The sequence below is a fragment of the Volvox carteri genome, assembly GCF_000143455.1.
Source record: "Volvox carteri f. nagariensis unplaced genomic scaffold VOLCAscaffold_19, whole genome shotgun sequence".
Classification (NCBI taxonomy): Eukaryota; Viridiplantae; Chlorophyta; class Chlorophyceae; order Chlamydomonadales; family Volvocaceae; genus Volvox; species Volvox carteri.
The window spans coordinates 1797426-1820325 of record NW_003307562.1 but is presented as its reverse complement, the minus strand read 5'-3'; the positions used below and the strand labels follow the sequence as shown (position 1 = coordinate 1820325).

Here is a 22900-nt window from a genome sequence, read left to right as displayed (position 1 = left end):
TTCTGCTGCACCTGGGACTGCCACACCGTGTGGTCATGCACGCGAGCACCGCCCAGGGGACATTCAGTTGTCTCAACTCCTCGCATTTTTGCAAAACTACATTAAGATGATGGCCCCTATCGGGATCGAACCGATGACCTTGGCGTGCCCATATTCTATTAGCACCACGCTCTAACCAGCTGAGCTAAGGGGCCTACCTATCTGCTAAGATACAAATATTTACTATACAAAGAATAATATCAACAACAGCAACAGCAACAACAGCAACAGCAGCGTCCGCAACAGACGCATTGCGTGCAACAATTGTTCTCTAGGTCATCGGTGCATGCTGGGGTCTGGGTTGTACACTTTTGTATATTGCGCAACAATGCAATGTGCGCATGTAAGTGAAGCATTCCTCCGGGTAGAATATGTACAATACTCGTACTGCTGCTCGTACGGCTTCATCTGGGCCTCAGCTTTAACATCAAGGTTTTGCTCTTGAATTTCTGTTCCTCTTTATATACATACAATGTTTGCATACAAACTTCGCCGAACACCAAGGCAGGATGGGATCCCATCCTCTTAACACACCTTACCTACCCTGCTGCTACATGCACATGTTCGCGCACCTGCAGGTCAGGGAGGGTCTGGCCTTTGTAATGTATGGGCTTGCTCCAGCAGCCGGACGAGAGATTAATCCGCAGCGAGGGTACCGCATGCGACGCCTTGGAACAGCTTGGAACTCTGAAGCGTGCGAGTGAACGCCAGTGAAGGCGCTTCCGCAGCAGGGGTGACGTAGCCACATTACCCAATACATTAGTCCCGTCGACCGTTCACCGACATTTAAAGAGTACGCGTAATTTGGATTATTATAATCAGGCTGACCCATCTTGCATATCTCTTGGCGGCTCCGCTTAACTCCCACATTGCCCCCCGTGGCCCCCAGTGTTTGCCGTCTTGCTTCAACGTGGGTATAAGGCGGTACAGCTTGTTAACCAAGTCAGCGCCCGCCACTTCGCTTAATGACTTGTTGTGCATGTACAGGGCGCAATCCTTTCATCCCGAACGGGTAAAGTCCTGTACTACTTTGTAATGCTCAGATATGGGTATCTCCTTTGAACTGATGACTCCGTTCATTATGGAGTCCGCAACCTCCGCTGTTTCCTGCAGCAGCTGCGTAACTATGACCGTGCTCTCCTTGACAGCTTGCAAGATCGCAGTCATGATTGCCTGTGCCGTCGGGGTCAGCTGCACACAAACCGCGCAAAGTTCGAGTCACCAGAGGCGTATGCCAAGGTCAAGCAATAGGATAATTAGATGAATTTACCTTGTACAGCATGACACCCATGGGCAACGCTGAGGGATCCATGCCGCCTTCCAGTTGTTTCGATAGTTGGCTGTCAAGCTGCTGGTTACGTCTGAAAAGTTGGCCCTAGGTCATCAGTTCATGCCAGATAAATGGATGGTAAAGATACACATTTAAAAGGTTAAAAGGTAATTATGTATGTGACGTTATGACAAAGAGAGAGGCAAGACAGGCCCGATTGCCAATCGTAACATAAAAAGGGCGCAGGGCCCAAACAACCCCCCTCCATCCCTGCAAATGCGTACAAACAATATTACTAAACCTTGTTATATTCTTCCTAGGCAGTTCAAGCAAGTAGTACGGTTATCCTGTACCTCTACTTCAGAGACTTTCGCACCACAACACCTGCTTACTTACGATCACGTTAGAGAGTCAATTTTTCATTGTACGTTTTCAGTTGACTAGGTATGGCTGCACGTAGCCTTCTGCGTCTATGCACTGGACAGGTTGCGCTCCCCCTAGCCGCACGGTGCTGTACGCGGCCGTTTCTTCATACGGTGTTGCAGCCATCTCTCTGTCCCTATGTACGACCCTATAGTCGTTATCAGTGGTTGGTACCCGGTGCGACAGCGGGTGAGGCTGCTGCCGAACCCCAAGTCAGCGTGGCACCACCCAAGCCCAAATACAACGTCAGGCCTATCACTAAAGGTAGGGTTACAAGTGAACACGGAGAAAGGGAACGACAATTGGGCGCAGTGGTAAGGTTATTACATAGGCGTCAGTGAGGCGGCCGACTTAAAACCACGGCAGATTGTACGATTAATACGTAATTCCCACTTGCCGTAGGCATCATGTGCAGAAGATATAATAAATGGATGGAACTAATGCAGGAGGCTTCGCGTAAGCACACATTACGCGGTCATGCATATTAGAACACACGCCCTCGCGCGTCGCCCTGCAAGGTACTTTATCCTTAACTAAGCCTTTACTTCCACTTCATACCTGCATTCCGGCTTCCACATGGTTGCAGACGACGTTGAAATCTCCTTCGCACGCTCCAGCGGTGCTGGGGGGCAAAAGTAAGCTGCCGTGCCGGGAACGGGGTTGCGTGAGCTCCAACCCGTTTACCTCGTCGTCACCAGTACGGGCGTATGCATGTATCGTACCTCAATAAAATTTCTGAATCCACTGCCGCCTCGGCGGACACTCCTTCGCCTCCTGCCCCATGCTTCTGCTTGGTTTGCTGTCCCAGTGCGCCCTACCCATTCCCTAGTAAGCATAATCGCTAAAATGTTTACCACTTTTTAAATTATGCCTTTGTATTGGTGCGTGTGTGCGTGCATGTATGTATGTATGTATGTATGTATGTATGTATGTATGTATGTATGTATGTATTATGTATCTCGACAGCGTCAACAAGGTGAACACCAAGGTGGACATGCGGTTCGACCTGGGCAAGGCGTCCTGGGTCCCAGACGAGGTCAAGGACGCCATTCGCCAGCTGGTATGTTTTCACCCAACAGTTGCAAGAGTAGCACCAGCAGCAGCATGGCACCAGAACCAGAACCAGCACCAGCATCATGAAGCCTAAGCAACGGTCCCTGCTCCCGGGTCCGCGCTTTAGGTACCACCCACCCACCCGCCCACTCGCGATGGCAGCGGCTTCAGCAGCACCTCTGCTGCTCTCTCATTGTGTTTGTTTCTGCAGCTTTGCATGCTTGATTGGCGCAAAATCAAGTGAACGGGCTTGCGCATGCATGCGTGCGTGTAACAACGCACAGCGTGAGCACAATATACCTCAACAACAACTTGTCCCGTAACCCGCATTGTACACAAACCTAGGTACGCAACTAGACACGTACTTTGACTCACGTTGCGATATACATGGTCGAGGACAGCTGCTCCAGCCAGCGCATCCTCTTCAGAGTCACCCTCAAAAACCTGCCTGGACTTTGCCTGCCCAGAGAGAGCGTCTGAATTGCATGCTTGGAAGCCTTGATGTTACTTTGGGACTGACTGGCTGCTAGTCCTGTGTGGTTGTCTGGCTGCCGTATTTCCCGCTCAGGAGAAGAACCGCTTTACAAGTGACGGCGTGCTCGTGATGCAGTCACAGCGGTTCAGGACGCAAGCGTAAGTATAGTGCCCTCTCGTATCTACATATCCCCAGGACAAGTGCGAACGACCGCGCAAAGCATGCGGAACAAAAACCTCTAATCAGCCGCTGTCGCCTATGTGCCGTCAGCAGCCGAGTGATGTCTGTGTGCTTGTTCTCCGCTGCGGCGGGAGCTCCGCTAACGGCGAATGGTTTCCTCCACACGTGCAGGCAGAACTTAGACGACGCGTTGGCGAAGCTTCAAGAGATCATCGATCGAGCTGTCGAGCATGTGACACCCAAGGAAGCGGACCCCGAGACCATCAAGAGGGTCAAGGCGCAGTGAGTATATGTCTGTTTGTCTGTCTGTTTGGGAGGGAGGGAGGGAAGGATAGACGGTATGCTGGACCTTCGGGGCGAGCGGGTCGAACTGTTTAAGAACTGTGTGCGCACAGCGTGTGTTGCCCGCAGCCGCCGCAGCAGCAGAGCGATCAAAAATACTAGCCTTACGTTGAGTACTCTTAACTCATCTTTAAATGAACTGTGATAGATGTTGCCAAGCAAGGATGGCGTAGGAATGCGTGAGGCAATTACGACCGCGCTGTTGGGCATTCCAGCTTAGCACAGCCCCCGTCAGGTCCAGACGTGCGGCTTCCTAACGCGTATCCTTCTTGCCGAATCGTTCGCTTAAGAGATGAGGTGAAGAGCGACTAACCGTTATACGATTCAGCGGCCAGATGGGTGCTACTTGCCTGCGAGCAGAGGAAGTTGGAGTACTGCTTTCCGGGAGGGTGGAAGAGGGGGAGGAGGAGGGGGAGGGGATCTGAAGTGTGCACCGACGCGCGGGCTGTCGTGTACCAGGGCGCGAGTGGCACCAGCCCCCTAGCTGCAGTGGAGTGAGTACTGGCGATGGTTGAATGCTTGCTAAATGCCCATCCAGAGCACTCCCAACACTGAAACGTAGTTGCATAGCTCGTACGACAAATCTTGCTGAAAACGTGCACAACCGCTTGCTCACCCAGGCCAAATACTATTATGTAACCTTGCTTGGATTTACTGCTGCGCGTTGCTTGTCAGGCTGTTTGTTTTGAGCTTTCAACCATTTGCTTCTTTCTCCTGACTGCTGCGGCAATCCAACAATGAATGAACTTGAATTCATTTTGCATGTATGCTCGCGCGACCTATTTAACGCCGTCTGTACGTCCTTCCAGGATTAAGGCAGGCAAGGAAAGGCGGTTGGAAGCAAAGAAGAAGGACTCGATGCGCAAGAAGGAACGGTCCCGGCGTGATTGGGATTGAGACGGCAACAAACGAAGACGAACGAAGGAGCGCTCGGATGCTCGGATATCTTTACATATTCGGCTCGCCACTTGCAACAGCAACGCACTGCGGCATGCAGAATAGTGTCTAGTGTATATCTGCATGCGTGCCTGAATACTGCGCAGGTGTGTGTGGTCGGTGCTAGCGGCGGTTGTTACTTGGTTAAGCTTCTAGTGCACATGTGCGGCACTTCTTCGTGAAGTAATCCCTATTGGAGGGTTGGGACTATACAGTGCCCACTAAGTGCTTCGTTCGATGCTTTGCGGTCCGCCAGAACAATGGGGGAGCGAGTGTGCATATGAACGTAGCCACCAGGCAGATGCAGCGGTGATGGCAATGGACGGGTAATAATAAGCAGCTAAGCGCCGTCGTCTCCTGCCGGCGGGATAGAGTGCGTGTAAACGTCCGTTGGTCCGCTGGCCGTGTAGTGTGTGCCCGTGATGATGGCTGGTGGGTTGTATGTGGCGGTGCTTGCAGTGGCACGCACATACGTATAAATCTGCTGCATTTTATTTTGGTAGGCGCATGCACGCCCATAAACGCGAACGCAGCCTTAATTTTTCTTCGCAATCCAGTTCGGTGCAGTGGATAGATTATTAATCGAAAGCATTTGCGAAAGATGCGACGGGCGTGGAGCGGAGTGCGCCTTCTGCCGTTGCTTGGTGCTACTTTATTGCTCATTCTTTTAGTGAAGGTAAGCTATACAGAGCGTACATATCGAGCGCCGAGGACGGTTGAGGGGGGATGCGGGGGCTTGCATCTGCATCTCGCGCAATGCATCAGAGATATACGTACAGAATCTGGAAATCATTATCTGGGAATAGGGCAGTTTGTATGACGGAGATGTGCACTCCCGCGGTGTGTGTGTTGGCATTTTAGCAGCATAAGAAAGGCCTTCGGCTGCTGGCCCTCGGGCCCACGGCTTGCATGGGCCCCAAGGGTACACCTCTGGAAGGTAGCGCAACTCAAAAGGTGTAACACACGCGCGCACACACACACACACACACACACCAGGCGTCTTTTTAGCATCCGATTATTATTACTACGCATGAGTCTCCTTCCCGGTAGGTAGAACGGCATCTAAACCCGCGCATTGGACGGACGGACCAAAGAGAAACCCGCAGTGTCTGTCATCAACACCTGATCGAGTCACTACAAGTTGCTAGGTGAGTTGTCGCAAAAGCTAGCGGGACTTAGGGCCAGTTGGTTCTTAGGACGAGATAGAAGTCAAGTAGGGGACGGTATCATTGGCGGGATCGGCACACCAGGAGACGACCGGTCCAATACTGGAACAGAAGGTACCAGGGCGAGCCCTGTACAACGGCCCCGGCAAACCCCTACAACCTTTAATCCCAGAGCCCCAGAGACCCTTGGGTACAGCCATTGATCTGGGGCCTGGGTAAAGGCCTGCAAAGGAGCAGTCAGTCTTTTAGCATGTTCCATGTAGGACATCAAGCTTCTGTAGCAAATCGGGTTTGCGTGCCGGAACGCAGTGCCTGTGGGGTGCGGTGCTTCGCACCAGCGGAATGGAAAAACATGCATACACTCCAACATCCTGACACATACATTGTAGGAGGGCCTTGCCGCAAAACCCCGTGGCACGCTGAAGGAGGCTTATTTTTCCGAGACCAAGGTATTGGGTTCCATACTCGTGTACGATGCACTGGTGTAGGCCCACCACACTCGGCACCCGCCAACCAGAGGTCCCAATAATCGCTCTGCTGCCGACATGCATTACCCCGCTTGGTGCAACCCTTGTGTCCCGGTCCAAGCCGCCGTCTACTTCCACAGAGCCACAGCTGTCTCCGGGCCCCCCAGCAGTCGCTGCACAGTTCTCGCAGCGTGCATGTCAATCAAAACCAAAATACCAGCAAGACCAAAATGCCAATCCACTGGTCCTTCATCCCTGCACCTGCTGTTGAGCACATGGCCGCTGCAGCAATACAAGCACCAATCTATCAGCACATCGCACTCCGCTGTGACTTTCTATCCATGACTAAGCAACCTTGCCCTGCCTCAGCCGTCCCACATTGCCATCAAGTCTAGGGAACGGAGTCCGAGGCACCCCATTTGCTTGAGGCCTGTATCACGCTCCCTGCCATGGCAAACAGCCCTGCGATGTCCCTTCCTGCCTCTCCCCGCCAAGACCTGGTTTGAGCTTTGGTCCTGGCAGGCAGGCACCCAAACGCAAGTCCCACACCAAAGAAACTAGCAAAATATAACGACCTGCACACTTACATCTGTCGCCTGTCTGTAAGTCCGTTCATTTTATGTTGGCATTTCCTGTATTGGCACCAGCTGCATCTACCTCATACCGCTACTTCTTCTAGTCCTACGTATTCTAACTGCTAAACCCGAGGTTGATCGTCAAACACGTCCGCTCGTGAAGGTAGTAGTTAGCGCTCGAAGCATATCCAGTTTTCTCATCCCCATCCGCCTAGGAAAGGAGTTTCTTGCTTAGGAGAACTGCATCCGGCGGTGAGAGCTTCTTGTAGTAGTCCTTCACTGTCTCCTCGACCTGGAAGCCGTGGCGCTGGTAGAAGCAAATTGCATCATCGTTGCCCACCTACAAGCAAGCAGGCAGCCATAGGGCCCTTGATACCTATGCATTGAGGACGTACGGCATATGGCGCTTCAGGCCTCAGGTTTTACTTCATGCCAACCTAACGATGTCGTTATGGCCGCGTGTTCGCATGTCAAACAAACAACGCCGGGCTATAAACATAAATGCAGCTGCACAAGACGACATAACTTGTGTTGGGAGTACAGGCTTTGAGGCAATTCTGTTTCCGTACAAGATCAGTGCTGGATCGTCAGGAGCTGCAGGCATATAAACCCTACTACAGAGAGGTAAAGGCTTGAGATGCTTTATGGCACCTCAGCAAAGCAACCACATCCAGGACTCCGTTCCCAGTTAGACATCCCATTGATCAACTAGCCACCTGCCAATCCGCAACTCCACTGCTCACCTCACCTAGCCGCCCAGCCTCCATCCACTTGGTTTTCCATCGCCCAGCCCTTTACCACTACTACACCTCCGAGCCAGCCCTCGTCCCAGCCCTCCCGAGGTTGATATGCCCCCCCAGCCAGCTAGACCTCGTCCCGCTCACCTGCACGTGCACGGATGCCTCCTCGATGTTGGGGTCCTGGGCGCAAGCAGCCAGGGTGCGCGTTAGCAGCTTGCTGCCTGGGGACCCGGGGGAGGTCAGCGGGTGGAGTGGGCAACGAACGGAGGTCAGCGAGGAGGGGCTGCTCCTGTCTGTTTGTAGCCTGAATGGCACAACGGTGTTTTGCATTTATGCACGTTGCATACTGGCATGGCAGGCAAGCAGGAGCTTTTACAAGTTAAGGCTCCATGGACTCCGTGCGGCTCCACGCTACGAAACCCCCACTAGGAACGGACATCCAGAGCTGGCACCGGTATGATGTGCAGCTGTGTTAACCCATTGCACTGGCGCCACTCAGTAGAGTGGTATGAGCTAAGGAGACTTTGGCTACGTCCTGCTCGTGATAGCATCGTGCCTGCGAAATGCACGTCTTCCAGAGCGCTGTCCCGTACAGGTGCTGGCTCGCGAAAGTGTGTGGCACACCGTGAGATGGCGGGACCAGGTGCACGCCAAGGCGCAGGAAGCCGTTCAAGCCGTGGCTCATTTGAATGGACGCGGGCAGTCATCGGCCCTGTTAAGCAGCTGAATGGGACTCCGAGCGTCCCTGGGCGGAGTCGCTTGTTATGCTGTGTTTGCTAAGGTTGTCGACCCCGCTGACACACTCACCAATCCCAAAGTTGCGGTATGGGGCCAGCACACCCAGCGTGGCGATGTATGCTTTGGCCTTGCCGTTGGGCTGTAAGGTAAGGCGTGGACAAACGCGGCATGGGCAATATAAATGTGAGAGACTGATGAGGGACGGACCCATGCGTGCCTCCGCGCGCTGTCAACCTACTTTGAAACACAACAACACCCACGAGTTCGGAGAAAAGCATACATACAAGCATACATATCAGCCAGGCATACATAGCGCACGTTAATTAAGGGCAGCAAGTGACGCGAGCAAACTAAGCCGGATTTTTTGCTGCTCCTGCTCGTGTGTTGCAGGTAGGTCAAACATCGTACAACCGCTTACCAACCCCCACCTGCTTCTCGCAACGAGTTGCTATTGCGCCCACCAGGATGTCGTTGTGGAAGGCTACATAATGTTGCGGGTCATGGTATCAGCATTGAGTAAAGTAAGGGACTTCGGATGATCCAGCCGTCGGCGCGGGGTGACGAACTCACCTAGTTGTGTAAGCTCACCACATGCCATACATTGACGATAGATCTCATCCTTTACGCATATGGAAAGCACCCACACTTAGCAACGTGACTCAGGCTTTTAACTGCCAAGAATCCATGATGCGGCTGACAGTAACATACCGAGTATTTAATTGGAAAGATGACATTATTAAGGAGCTTTAATTGCTCTAAGTTCTTCTCTCTTACGACATCGAACGAGACTGCTAGCTCGCGTTTTTCCATTTCACGTATTTCAAAAATGCAATTTTGGTATAGCAGCTATACCTATTAAGAAAGCAAATGACACGCATAAACCATGTTGCCGACTTTTCTGGGTAAATCCATAAGGCCCTTCCGCCTCTTGCTTGTCAGAGTTTTCATTCTGCCAGCGTTCTTTTCTGGATAATTTGCCTTTCAAAGTGACAACCTTGCTCCCTTCACCTGTTAAGCCCTATCAGCCTGGGTTGCCCTGCAAGCACTGAATGACCTGAATAGTCGCAGCTCCTCAATACTGATGGGGCGGCCTGGGCTGGCTGCTTGTGTACAAATATGACAGAGAAATGCTTTGCAACCCACAGATCTATGCAGATACAATCCTAGCCGCGAAGGGCGAGCCGGCCTTGCCTAGCCAATTCTAGCGTAACTCCGCACTGTGAACAACGACAGGTCAAGTCCTACCGGACGAGTAGCATGCTTGCTCGGCAGGTTCATAGCGCTCACTCCAGCGTGCATCATCTATGGGTCGATAGGACGCAGAGTGTCGTACCGCTCACGGCGCAGACCTGCTGCCCCCGGCGATACCATGCGCCCACGCTTGCGCTTACCTCCAGGACTGGAACCTGTGGCGGTGGCTCCGGCAGCAGAGCGTCAAAGGCTGGCCCCAATGAGCCTCAGGCAACACCTGAGGCAACCAGTAACGCACCGTTGGGAACTCCGAGAGGATCCTCGTCCCAACCGCTTGCCGACCGGGCCCATTCACCCACCCAAACAGACAGCTCGGGAGTGGGCGAGGTCTCAGTCGCTCCGCAGCTCGCCTCCGCTGCCCTATGGCAACCCTCCGTCACAGATCCGCCACGGCGGGAGGAGTTGTCAGTGGGCGCTGGCGGTGGCCGTGGCGCCGATCGTCCACTGCTGGTTAGCGAAGCCGCCACTGCCACCACTGCCGCCGCCGGCTGCAGCTCCGCCGCTCCTGAGCCAGGGCAACACGGCGGCGCTAGGGAAAAGCAGCAGCAGCAGTCCCGGCGCATACGTGAAAGCTCGAAGTCCAGCGAACCGGTGCACGTGGAAGCGCAATCTAGCAGCGCTCCATCTCTTCCGCAGGCCGCCGGCAGTTGGGAAATTATGGAGCACGACAACGCACAGCAAACCAGTAGCGTTTTAGGAGGCATCGGCCCCGGCAACTGGGAGACAGACGCAACTGGCGATGGCGGCGCAGGGACGGATGCTACTGCCGATGTCTTTGGACTGCCTTTATGGCTGGATGGCGCCTCCGCCAGCTCGCTTGACAGCTTGGTTCCCGCCAGTGTAACCGCAGTTGATGAGGGAAAACTTGAGGAGATCGACTGGGAACAGCTGGATTTCGAGCGCGCATGGCCGAGGACCTTCGACCTCTCTACCGTCTACAGCGCCGCGTCCGCCACCACCCCTGGCAGCAGCAGCGGCGGCTCTAGCTTCAGACGCCGACGACGTGGTAGCGGCGGTGATTGCCTCGATGACGATGAGGATATGTGGGAGTTTGGGGCGTACATGTACGACGAGCATTCTGACAATGGTGTCAGCGGGGCGCCAGCCGCTGCGCGGCGCTACCAGGACGCCAACCTTTTCGCCTCTCATGCTCAGTCCTTTTCAGGAGGGCTGGCCCGCCGTGGCGGCGGCGGCGGCAGCGGCATAGCCACTGCCAACGACACAGGCAACGGAGGCGACATTTGGCCCCAGCGGCGGGGCCGCGACCGCCGAGGCCGCGCCATCGGCCGCCGGTGGCAGGACACCTGGGATGACTGGGACGGGCCCGGCGGCGGCCAGCTAGGCGACTGGGGACGCACCTGGGTGCGCGCAGTGGCACCGGCCGCTGGCCTGGACGCCCAGAAGTGGGACAACGCCGACTTTGACGTCGACAGGGATTTAAATGATAAACGGACGGCAGCCGGCGGCGTCCTCGGCGGCAGTGGTAGCGGCAGCGGCGGCAGTGGCAGGGGCGGCAGTGGCGGCAGTGGCAGCGGTGGCAGTGGTGGCAGCGGTGCCGGCTGTGGCGGTGGCGGTGGCGGCGGTGGCGGCAAGAAAGCGACCCTGAGGTCGGAGAATGAGCTGCGGCAAGCCCTGGTAAGCAGCCGTCGCTGCGCGCGATGGGGCAGGCACCGAAGCGACCCCTTTACCCCTTGAGACGTGTCCCATACCGCATTCATTGCTTAAAGGATTGCATTAACTGCCTTATGCTCCTGGTTGGATGGTTCCCGGGGGAGTCTATACCGGGCTGAGTGTGCCCTACACACCTGTGCCACCGTACCGCAAATCCTACCCGGACATGCCGGCGAAGGAAGTTGCGTGGAAATCACAGCCGCCTTAAGACCATGGTTCCTATTGGACTTGCCAAAGGTAAAAACGCTCTCTAGGCCCTGGCGGATGCATTCTGTAGGGCACATCGCCTGTCCGCTTGCCCCCCGCCCCGCTGTTGCTTTAACGTCGTTGTCTCACTATGTCTCATGGCCGTCGAGCCATGAGGTGCCCCCGGTTCTCACCCCGGTTCCCACCCTTCCGCATAAATGCAGCAGCCCATGCTCCCATCGTCCATTTCGCAGGCTGCGGTTAGCACCCGGCTTCCGAGGGTTGGCTTGTCGGTGGCGTTTCCGCTCCCGCCAGCCGGGTGCGCGGCCACAGAGGACAAAACAGCCGCGGCAGCGGACTCCGAGCCGCCACCGCTAGTGCTGGCGGCGAAGCAGTCGGCAGCGGTGAAGTCACCAGGAACTGCCGACACCCCGGCGCCACCGCCGGCGACGAGCCCCAAGGTAGCTAAGCCTAATTGGGCGACAGTAACCTTGTCATACAACTTTGGGTCGAGCTTCAAGCTGCTTGAGGAAAAAGCGGTGACGAGAGAAGTGCCTTTACCGGAGGAGCTGCTCCTCCTGGCGGGCCGCCCGCCGGACAGCGGTGCCGGCGGCGGCGGTGGCGGCGGCGGCGGCGGCCGCTCTGCCGTGGATGCGTTGTTGCCCGGCTGTACTGCGTACACTATCGCTGGCGACTACCACGTCTTGCTGGTGCAGGTGGGGTTGTTGGGGCATAGAGCAAGGTAGCGGGTGCGAGCACGTGCGGGTGTGGGAGCCATACTGTCCCGAATCGGGAGTGGCTGTCGATGTAGCGAGCACGGAAGGCGCCTCACCACAGTCCGGGGGCTAATGGACTGGCAATGGACTAGAATGGTGGAGTGGGTCGCCGCACCACTGCTCCAGGAAAACCTATTCGCCCAGCCGCCTAGGCAGTTACACCCCTCCCTGCACTGCATGGCCCTTCGGCCCGGACGGCACACGACCTGCTCATCACCACTACCACACCACCACCACCGCCACCACCCCATAACGCCTCCCACACACTCTTCACTCTTGAGGAACCCTCGTCTGCCATAGCTTCTCACCACATTGCCGGTGCGGGCGGGTTATTGCGCATGTGCAGGATGGTCGCTCACTGGCCCCTGCCGTGGCCTGGTTTCGTGCCTCCCTCGGAGAGGATCGGGTGGTGGGCATCGATTCGGAGTGGCCACCCACTTTTAAGACGGGGGAGGCGCCCCAGCTGGCGATGCTGCAGGTGTGACGCGGTGCGGACGCACCCCACCGGGTGCGGGCGGGAACCGGAACTTGACCGTAGCGGATGCAATGAAGGGGGGGGATGAAAGGTTGGGGGCAACGGGGAAACGTTGGCATGAGCAGGGGAGCTCAATTTGAAGCAAGCTGCGGGCCGGATCTCAGCCCATGGGATGTGGCTTTCCTTGCCATCCTGCTTTTTGCCGTTCTGTCCTACCTTGGACCACACCACCAGCGGAGTCCTTCACCGGGGGGGGTGTAGCAACCCCGCCCTGGTTCCTGGCGCACCCGACTCGCACCCGACTCGCGCCCTGGACCCTGCAGTTGGCAACCTCCAGCCGAGTGCTGTTATTGCACATCGCACGGATGCGGCGCAAAGAAGTGATAGGTGCGTTGGAACGGGTGCAGCGGGGTGTGGTACTAGGCACGGGTGCGGGTTGGAACTGGGAAGGAGTGGGTGCGGGTGCGGGTGCGAATGCGCGTGCCGTCCTAGGGGTATGAGTGCACCTGATGCTCCGGCAGCCAACACACTATCTAGAACCATCGGTGCAAATGGGAAGCCCCTGCTTCATGGCATTCGGGCTGCGTCCCGTATGGTTATGGTCTTTCCTGGCCTCGCGGCGTCCTGCACCTCAATTCCCTGTGCACTTCTCCGCCGTGGCACCCCTCTTCCCACTGCGCTCATCCCCATCCTACCCCACCCCCCTGCTAACGCCACGCTGTCCCGTCCCGCTCCTCGCCCTTCCTGCCAGCCCCCGGCGGACCCATCCACGTGCTCCTCTCCGACCCGTCCCTCACGTGGGTGGGCTCGGGCTGGTCCAACTCCGACCGCACCATCGTGAAGGGGGCCTTTGGCGGCGCGACACTGCCGCCGGCGGTGGTGGACGTGCAGGTCGCGGCGCGGGCGGCGGGCTGGGGACGTGTGGGGTTGCTGGCGCTGGTGAACGACCTGCTGGGCATGCGGGAGTTCCAGAAGCCGCGCAAGCTTTCCATGTGCAACTGGGCGGCGGCGTCCCTGTCGGAGCGACAGGCAAGATTGTGGTGGTGGGAGCGGCGCGGCCCGGGGGGCCGGGTGGGGATATGCGGGACGGGGCGGGTAGGTGTTGGCCCAGAGGGAGACGAGACATTGAAAAGTGCTGGGGCCAGCACCGTTTGGGGAGGTGTTGCGAGGCGGTCAAAGGGGCGTGAGCGGGTTGAATGCGCCAAGGGATGCCAAGTTATCAGGGAAAATGCCCGATGGGGCTTTGTCGGTGGCTCCTTTACTCACGAGGGCGGAATCGAACCCGGATCTTGCCTTACCCGCAACGCTGCAAGAGGCCATGTCTTATGTTTTTGTTTACCCCTCTGGCAGATCCGCTATGCCGCCCTGGATGCTCTGCTGCCACCCATCCTCCTTCGGCAGCTGCGCCTCTTCGCGGCCCTGCCGGCCCTTCGCTGTGGTTTCTGCAAGCAGGCAAGTGGCAGCGGTGCATTCTCGTGCCACTGCAAATCCGAACGCTTTTGCATAAAACATGCAGGCTGTTGGTTGCATAGTCAGGGGTAGAATTTATTAAGCTGGGTCATCGGGGCGCGGCAACATAGCGTTGTTGAGCACATAGCGACCACTGCACAGCGCGTTCCTAGCCATTACGCCGTGGAAATCATTAAGGTCCTCGGTGCCTTAGAAGTGACTTCCTCGCTAGCGGCCATACCAACGCTGCTGTTATCAACAACTTCGTGCAAGGCACGTGAAGGCGGATTTGCGGCTTGACGAGGCGCATTCCGCGGCTCTCGTGTGACCCGCGGGTCAAACCACGAAGCACCCGGTGCTTGAAAGCCATCTGCTAATGGCGGGCCGAGGTCGCTTGCAATATGTGTGTTGGCGCTCCCGGCGACCTGGACTCAAAGCCGGGAAGCCCGGACCCTGCTGGTAAATCAAGAATCTCCCGCAAACCTCCGCTCTGGCCCTAGACGCCGTCATCTCCCCATAGCTGCTTCGGGGCGGGAGACATGGCTTTATGCTTGTTGCTTTCCTAAGCCACTGGTTACCCCGATTGCTCCCATGTAGAGGATGCATGCGCCAAAGGAACATGCAGCCATGCCTTCCGGGCCGCCGAATGTCCTGGCGCAAGCTGTGTCCGTTCGTAGTGCGGTGTGTGAACACTGCGGTCGCACTGTCCAGCTGTCAGACAAAGGAAACGCCGCCGGCAGCGATAACGACGGCGGCGGCGTCGCCGCTGCGGCCGCGAAAATGGCGGTGGTGGCTGCGGCGACGAAATCCTCGGCGCGCGGTGCTGACCCACGGGTCAAGGCATCCACGGGCCCCGCTGCCAGGCCAACATCCAAATCCGGTTCACTGAGGACCTACTTGCAGGGCGTTGTGGACGGCATGCAGCTGCAGAAAACATCAGAACTGCCGGGGAGGAGATCCCGGAGGCTGCTGTTCGTACCAGACCTGGATCCAAGCTCAGACACGGATTCGAAGCCAGGCTCGGACGAGGATTCAGGGTTGGCTTCGGGTATTGCCTCAAACAGAGATTCTGGCAGTGGCAGCACGCTTGGCGAAGGAGGGGACCGGGGCGGGGAGCCGTTGTCGCCGTCACCAGCGGCGGAGGCGGTGGTGGTTGGCAAGAGCAAGAGCAAGAGCAAGCGTAAGAAGAAACGTGCGGCGCAGCCTGTAGCCGTGAGCGGCGCGTCATCGCCATCCTCGTCGTCGCCGTCGTCTTCACGGCAGCAGGCGCTTTGGGACGCTTTTGAGGATGCCTCCCCGGCTGCTGCTGCCGCGGTAGCCCTGGTCATGTCTGGCCAGGAAAACAGCCGCAGCTGCACAGAAGCAGCAGGGTAACTAACTCACCGAAAGCTAACCACGCAATGAGAGCACACTCGCAGAGGTGTGCGAGCAGTTGCCCCTCGCCAAGGGACCTCCCGATGTTCTGCTCACATGCACTTGTTTTCTTCGCCTAAGACTACGCCGAGGAGCAGCTGCATCCGCTGGCTAGGCTCCGGCAGAGGATCCCCGAGCGGGAACGCGTAACTTTTGCGACTTCGCACTGGCGGTGAGGCAGTGGTGGATATGCTTGCCTGCCTGATGGAGCAACATGTTTCCGTCTCCGATAGGACGCGCTGCCGTTTGTGTGGGTGTGTAATGAGCATCGTAAAGCTTGGGTATGGCACGGTGTGTATGGGAGACCTGTAGAAAACATTACTATCCATGCCGTCTTTCAAACTGGCAGGATAGCAGGGTATTTTCGCCTGTGAGCAAGGTGCGCAACAGCGACGGCGTGTAACCGATTGGCGACGAGTGCGGGATAGCGGTGGTAGGTAGGGTTGTTAACGGTCATGCCAGGATCGGCTAGGATGCACACTTTGTGCTCCACAGGCAATTTTCCAGGCATAGCAATTCGTGCAGTCAGCTGCTGTGAGTGGATTCATCGTGGTAGATGGATGCTTAGGAGCGAGGGGGGGGGAGCGGCTCGGGATGGTGCTGGATGATGTAAAGCTCGGCACACGACAGTCACGGCATCGGCGCAGGGAGGCCCTCAACGAGCTGCGCGGCAGTGTGCACTGGACGACTTAGGGTTTTGGGTTACGCTGGTACGACAGCCAGGGATTTGAATGAATCCATGGAGCTACATGTGGGTGCAAGGATATAGGGACTGAACGGAAATTTACAGCGGAAAAGTATACGGGGAAAAGTATACGGTGGCCATACTGGAAACAATGCCGAGAGTCGTAAATTGCAACCCTCTAGCGAAAACGTATTTCATCGTATAAGTTTTAAAGTTTGCCGCCATTAATACAGGGCTCAGACGACTTGTTCCTCACACTTTTCGACCCAAATGCTTGCGTGTATATCGTTCAACGATGAGAACTGACTGAAAGTAGAAGTAGAGTGTTGATAGGATATTGCAATGTCAACTGCGTTGCATGGCACCGTTGAAGCTGCCGATGATTGAACCGGTGCCAGCGTTGCACCGTACAGAGTGCCATTTTGGGAGGTAGCCTTCTGGTGTCAAGCATCTGCGGAGCAATATATGACAAGCTAGGGAACTAGTTGCTGACGGAGCCTCCAATATTTTCAAAGGTGTTCTTCAACAGAGAAAGCCGAGATGTAGGCCAATAAGGTTGCTTAGATGCCTGCTGTTTAGCTTTACATTCATTTGGTAAAACACCATTACCACTCTGGGGAAAAATGAGCACACCAGCGACGCCACTGGGTGACCGCTTGAGCCGGCGAAGCAGATACGAGGCGCTGGTCTCCAAGTACGAGGCAGCAGCGGAGGTTGTCCGAACCCATGCCGATACGGTAGGCCTGGGCGGAAATTGCAACTCGTTGGATTGTGTACCTACCTTTCGCTTCTACTCTTGGCTACGGCAAAAGCGGCAAACCTTGAGGCCAGTACGGCCTATGTTACGGCAATACTAGCATTGAAAACTTGAGAGTTGGGCTGGCGCCCAACTCGTTGACAGGGGGTTTCTAAACCCCCTCAAACCATCTCCCAAGCAATACCCACGCGCCACTTCCCATGCCTGGCACATCTCTCCTGCGCGACGCCAACAGGACGTGCAACTCCAGCCGCAAGACCAGCCGATTGCGGAGGAGGAACCGGAGCCGCAGCAGCTGCAACGGAGTCCCCCTGCCTCCCCCCGGCCCGTGGAAATTGAAGCGGATGCACAACTGCCTCCCACTCGCTCCACCCGGTTATCTATGGGGGGAATACCCTCAATGGCTCCGCTGTCCCCGCTGCTGCGGCGCGGCAGCTCTGCTATACCCCCAGCTGATGGTGGCGGTAGCGGCGGGGGCGCCCCCATCGACGATTACAGCCCAGCCGCTGCAACGGCGCACGGCGGCGGCGAAGCGTGTGAGCATGGTAGAGCGGAGCCACCGTGCGACGGCGACCTTGACTTGGAGAAAGGAGCTGCCGGCAGCAACAACGGCCTTTTAAGGCGGCAGGTCAGCGGCGGCAGCGGTGGAGGCAGGGATGGCAGCCCATTCGCTGCTGCTGCAGTGGGCGCTGCGGTTGCGTCAGGCCACGGGACGCACCGCAAGCCTCGCGGCGAGAAGCAGAAGAAGGCGCCCCTTGTGTCAACCTACTGGCTGAAAATTGACTTCATGGGGCGGGACACCATGATCCGGGTTGACAAGCATAAGGTGGGGTTCCAGGACAAGAGCCGGGGGCATACGCGGTGTTGCTGTGAGTGCTGCTGGAACTGCATCTTAGGCCAGTTCAGGGCGGAGATCTGAGAGCCTTTAACCCCCATGCCCTGTGTCACAAGGGCGGATAATGGGGGTGCCATAGGCGACAGCCCGAACATGCAGTGCGGGCGAACTTATCTGTGGCCGAAAGTAGGGGGTCCTAGACTGCCGCCGGAAAGCCCTCGGCACCTTGCTGACTCCCGTGGCGTCAACCTGCCCCGCGCTCCGGCCCCCATTCTTTCCGATGCTACCTTTTTCCAGCTCATGCACAAGCTGGGTGTTCAGGCTCGTGATCTGCGGCTGCTGGACCTTACATCTGCAACGCCGCCCGCCATTCTGGGCCGTGACAAGGCCATCATCGTCAACTTGTGGTACATGAAGGTGGGTCCACGGTCTGTGCTATGATGGGCGGCTGTGACGGGGCTGTGACGTTCGGGAAGGGCTGAAGGAGCGGAAGGGGAGGCGCTAGACGGCGGGGATTCCCGGAAGTGGCGCCTGCTCACCCCAGCGGTACCTTTACCAGCCCGCTCCCAGGAGTCACCGATTGCGGTGTGATACGGTGAGGCGGGTGCGAGCCACGAGGGCGGTGGTGCCCCCTTGGACGTCGGTGGTGCCGCAGGCCGCAGACATGACGTCGGGCGGACGCGGCGTCTCGGGAAAGAGTGGCATATGGAGGGTCAACGCATGGATAAGAGACCGCGAGCACTAGATGCTATGGGACATGAAGTCCAGACAAGGAATAACGAAGTGCATGCGTTGACAGGGTGCTTAGGACTAGCCAGCATGTGGCGCACAGCTGGGAGCACCGGGCCGGCTTGCGGGGGCTGCATCAGGTGTTCCCGGATTACGTTTCCCGTTTTTTCTGGGGCTTTGAGACGCTCTCATATCGTGTCAGCGCTACGCCAGGCCTCTGAAGTCCTCCCTCTTCCCCGTCCCCGTCCCCCTCCCCCCGCATGTCCCAATCGCCAATGGTGACCATCGCGGCGGCGCCGATGGCTTGCCATGCGCTGGTGACGGCGGCCCTTGCTCTGCTGGTGCAGGCCATCATCACCCTGGATTACTGCCTGGTGGTCTCCCCGGACTCCATCGCGGATAACGAGGAACGCCAGGCGGTAGCAACATTCGTGGCGGAGCTCAAGGCCAAGCTGCAGCCGGCAAGTGGGACCGCATTGCATGTTTGGGAACGTGCGCAACGCATGTTTTCTCGGGTTAGGGTCGACGAAAGGTAACGACTAGAGGTGGGCGAGAAAGTGGACAGGGCGTTCAGTATGTGATTATACCGTGTAACAAGAGGTAAGTCATGGCCCGGACAGCGCGCATGCAAGCGGCCAGCTCCGAGCCGCAGCTCCCGCTGTTCTCCGCGCTTCGTCACCTTGCGTGCTCCCTGCCTGGCTTTGCGGGTGCCGGCAACATGGTCACTCCAGTTCCCGCTTATCGTCAAACCTGCCAGTCCTTTTGTCTTGCGTTTCTCCCCTGGCCGATCTTTGGCCGCAGGTCTCCGCCGGCCAGAAGTTCAAGTCATATGTTGGCCTTAATAGCGCCGCAGGATACGGCTCCCTGCAGCTGCCGTTTGAGCTCAAGGTGCTGGAGGTGTGCCTAGACATGGTGAGGGTGGCGGTCTACTGCCTGGAAACGTGGCTTTCGTAGAAGGGTGTGAGGGCATTTGTTTCGCGGCAACTTTCTCTGACTGGAAATGGCTCCTCTTCCTGGAAGCGTGATCCACCACGAAGAGGCGGCTTTGTTATGGCGAGAAATCCGCCTAGAAATAAAAGCTGGTACTCATCGTCATTACTGCTGACAAGGGTTAGCCCAGCCATGCCTTGGTTTGCAGTCCACACCCCCCTGAATGAATGCGCGTGTGCAACGACCCGGCACCATGCAAACAGACAGCCGCGAAGCTTGAACAAGACAGCAAGAAGCTTGAGGGGGACGCCTACCCTGATTTGGACGCGCTGTCGCACAAGGTGAGGGCGGGCAGAAGCACTGGACGGCCCTCGCACATTGGCACGGACGGCCCTCACACACGTGGTCGTCGGTGCTTCCGCTGCCGAGCACGGCCGCGTCTCAAGGGTTCTGCACTTTCTGACTTGACCCATATGTGGCGCGTTCCCCCCTGGTCGAGGCAGACGCAGCCGGCCAGCCCAACCGTACGCATGTGTGCAGCTCTTGACACAATGCGGGCGTGCCACTGCTCCGCTAGGACGTGGCGCCTGTACAGCGTTTGGCCTGATGTTACAAGCCGATCTGAACCCTGATTACAAGCTAACGTGCATGCGCCAACTATTCAGGCCTAACCCTTTTAGTGCTGGGCGCGTGCTGCGTGTGTTTCGCCACTCACCTGTCACTGCCATGGATGTCACCATCCTTTCAGTCCACGGCAGAAGAAGCGGGCAGTTAGTGTGTGTATGGGAGAGAATTGAGCCATGGAACCCCGGGAACCACACAAAGGCTTGGCACCTTGTTGTGCTATGTAGGTTAACGCAATCAATCTGGAGAGGGCGCGGCGAATCAAGAACTGGCTGGTGCGGCGGACGCGGGACGTGGAGTCGGTGCGAGAGGTGAGCATGCGTCTCTGCGGCTGGGGCTAAGCTGCGCTGGGCCGAAGCGCCATGGATGCACCTGCGCTGCTACGAAGGAGCGAGGCCAGCTGCGGCATGACGCACTGCTTGCGACGCGTATGACGTGAGGACGAACAGCGCCAAATGCACGTGCTGAGGTGCACAATCCGCATACAGACATCAGGCAAGCACCACGCATGCTTCACCTCCCCGCCCTTGCCAGGTCCTGGAGCGTTTCCTCAATGACGATGGGGACATGCACCGCCTTCACCTCACCGGTGCGGAGATGTCGCGGCAAGTATCCATGCGGCCTGGAGATCTGAGCCGTCTTTCGGCGGGACTGGTGAGCTGGTCAGGAGTATGCGTGGGGGAGTGTGCGTGTTTTGCCAAACTTCCTTGGCGGTCTGGGCTGCTCTGGATAAGGAAGGTTGCGTTGGTAGCCCGAGAGGATGGGCTGGAATGTGATTAACAAGAATTCATGTTTTCGGTGGTGCAATCTGGAAGGCACGTGGATCGCACCCACGTTGCATGTCTGACTGGGACTTAACACCGTGTTTTTCGCTCTGTTAAGGCTGCATGTAAATGCCATTCCTTCCCTCTGCACAATTCCTCGTTGAACGTCTCCTTTGCGCCTTCTCCTTCCCCCTGCTTTGTGACGGCTACCGCGCCGTCTCATGCGCACGGCACGGCTGCCATGCTCATGCTCACGCACCAGCTTCCAATGGCCACGGACGACAGCGACTCCTCCTCTGACTCCTCCATAGACGAGGCTGAGACGGCGGCGGTGGAGATGTTGTTAGAGGCGTACTTCATGCAGATCGATCACACGTACAACCGACTGCAGGTATACGGGTGTTATAGAACTACCCTGGTAGCGCTCACACATGCGAATTTTGATGGGATGTTGCGGCGTGCCGCTGTCGCGTGGCGCAGCAGCCGTTGTTTCTGTGTTGAGCTCCAGCTGTTGCTTTTGGCAACCGCACGAATACTGGCCGTTCGGTGAATGTGCTGCTCGCCGCACGTCATCAGCCTGCTGCCGCTGTTCAGCAACCCTACGGTCTCCTTGCCAACCAGCATGTGCGCGTGGTGAAGGCGCGACCGTGCAATACACGACATTGTCTTCTCTACGCGCTGGCCCTGTCACGCTACCGTGCAGAACCTAGACGAGTACATCAAGGACACGGAGGACCTGGTGACGATCAAGTTGGACCAGCACCGCAATCAGCTCATTACAATTGACCTTCTGCTCACGTCGTTCACCGTCGTGCTCAACTTGATGACGGTGGTAGGCGGCTACTTTGGCATGAACCTCAACTCCAACCTGCAAGAGGAGCCGCACCTATTCAAGGCCGTGGTGCTATCCACAACGCTGGGCGGCATCGCGCTTTTTGTCGCCTTCCTGATTTTTTTGGCGCGCCAGAAGCTGCTGGTTTATTGAGCGGGGCCACAGCTGGCTCCAGCTCCTACAGAAGTCTTGCCGGGCATGACGCGGCGCGGAACTGTTCTGCGTCGCACAAAGAAGAGCGAGCGCTGCACGGGCCGATGCACACTTCCTTACACTGCAGGCGGCAAGCCAGTAGGATGCTGAGCATGAAGGAGAAACGACAGGCGGACATTCTACGCTAGCAAAGGTTGCAAGCTGCTGCCATCCTGGTTTTGGCTGCTGGTGCCTCCCTGCTACTGGCAGACAGGGACACGGTGCGTAGCCCAGTAATGTGCAGCAAAAGGACGATGGTGCTACGCGGCTCGGCGGCTTTGGCTGGCTCATTGTAATCACGATTCGCGAATATCCGGGGTTTAGTGTAATTTGTGAAACGGAGGCGGCTTTTTTTCCTTCTTCGACGGTGTTGGAGGTGAACTGGCTGGTGGGCGGTTAGGCAAGAGGCTTGGGGAAAGGCGCGCCGGGGTTTTGGCCTGGTTTCGGCCTTCGGTGGTGTCTTGTGGATTGCGTTGTCATAGCACGTGCCGGGAAGATCTGTTGGTGGCGACAGGGCACTGGCAGCTGCAGTGCAGCTTATGCTGGCGCCTGTGCTCGGTCGCCGTAACTGACCATAGACATGGACTGCGGCACTCCGGGAGGTGCTGTCCTAGATTTAATTAGTTCCGTAGCAATGGGACATAATGGCACAGAGGATTTAGCGTGCGGACAGGACAAAAGCGAAGGCTCGTATCTTATTGCAAAGGCAGGGAAGTGGGGAATGACGCGAGGAGCCGGGTGCAGGCAGATTGTGTAGGGGTTACGCTGTGACACGCCTCCTAGGATAACAGGAAGCATAACGTTTTAGCTCTGTTCGGGCTCCTCTAACGCATGTCATGCGCCGGGACATGGCGACCACGTCCAATTATCGTGTCTGTGATGTGACAGCTTCGAGCCATAGGGGGGCATGTGTTGCCAAATACATGA

General features: G+C 57.1%; 4 protein-coding genes across 4 annotated transcripts; 3 read left to right on the top strand and 1 right to left on the bottom strand.

Moving 5' to 3' along the window:
- Positions 1 to 1637: 1637 nt before the first annotated feature.
- VOLCADRAFT_104814 (uncharacterized protein) lies at positions 1638 to 4679 on the top strand (the record flags this gene model as incomplete). The annotated part of the gene is made up of 7 exons (XM_002950642.1): positions 1638 to 1996; positions 2135 to 2188; positions 2319 to 2367; positions 2699 to 2792; positions 3354 to 3418; positions 3612 to 3722; positions 4592 to 4679. The coding sequence occupies exons 1-7, from the start codon at positions 1756 to 1758 to the stop codon at positions 4677 to 4679; spliced, it is 702 nt and encodes a 233-aa protein (XP_002950688.1). The 5' UTR covers positions 1638 to 1755.
- A 2458-nt stretch (positions 4680 to 7137) lies between these two features.
- Positions 7138 to 9214, bottom strand: VOLCADRAFT_60499 (uncharacterized protein; the record flags this gene model as incomplete). The annotated part of the gene is made up of 6 exons (XM_002950540.1): positions 7138 to 7266; positions 7811 to 7883; positions 8470 to 8543; positions 8833 to 8885; positions 8975 to 9023; positions 9113 to 9214. 6 exons carry the CDS (start codon positions 9212 to 9214, stop codon positions 7138 to 7140), a joined length of 480 nt encoding a protein of 159 aa, XP_002950586.1.
- A 447-nt stretch (positions 9215 to 9661) lies between these two features.
- VOLCADRAFT_91127 (uncharacterized protein) lies at positions 9662 to 15586 on the top strand (the record flags this gene model as incomplete). The annotated part of the gene is made up of 6 exons (XM_002950641.1): positions 9662 to 11017; positions 11767 to 12228; positions 12635 to 12766; positions 13087 to 13150; positions 13515 to 13834; positions 14810 to 15586. 6 exons carry the CDS (start codon positions 9662 to 9664, stop codon positions 15584 to 15586), a joined length of 3111 nt encoding a protein of 1036 aa, XP_002950687.1.
- Positions 15587 to 17467: 1881 nt separating this feature from the next.
- Positions 17468 to 22181, top strand: mrs1 (Mg2+ transporter protein; the record flags this gene model as incomplete). Its single annotated transcript, XM_002950640.1, has 9 exons — positions 17468 to 17893; positions 18200 to 18319; positions 18979 to 19050; positions 19433 to 19543; positions 19825 to 19902; positions 20413 to 20496; positions 20720 to 20847; positions 21235 to 21340; positions 21653 to 22181. The coding sequence occupies 9 exons, from the start codon at positions 17468 to 17470 to the stop codon at positions 21932 to 21934; spliced, it is 1407 nt and encodes a 468-aa protein (XP_002950686.1). The 3' UTR covers positions 21935 to 22181.
- Between the last annotated feature and the right edge of the window lie 719 nt (positions 22182 to 22900).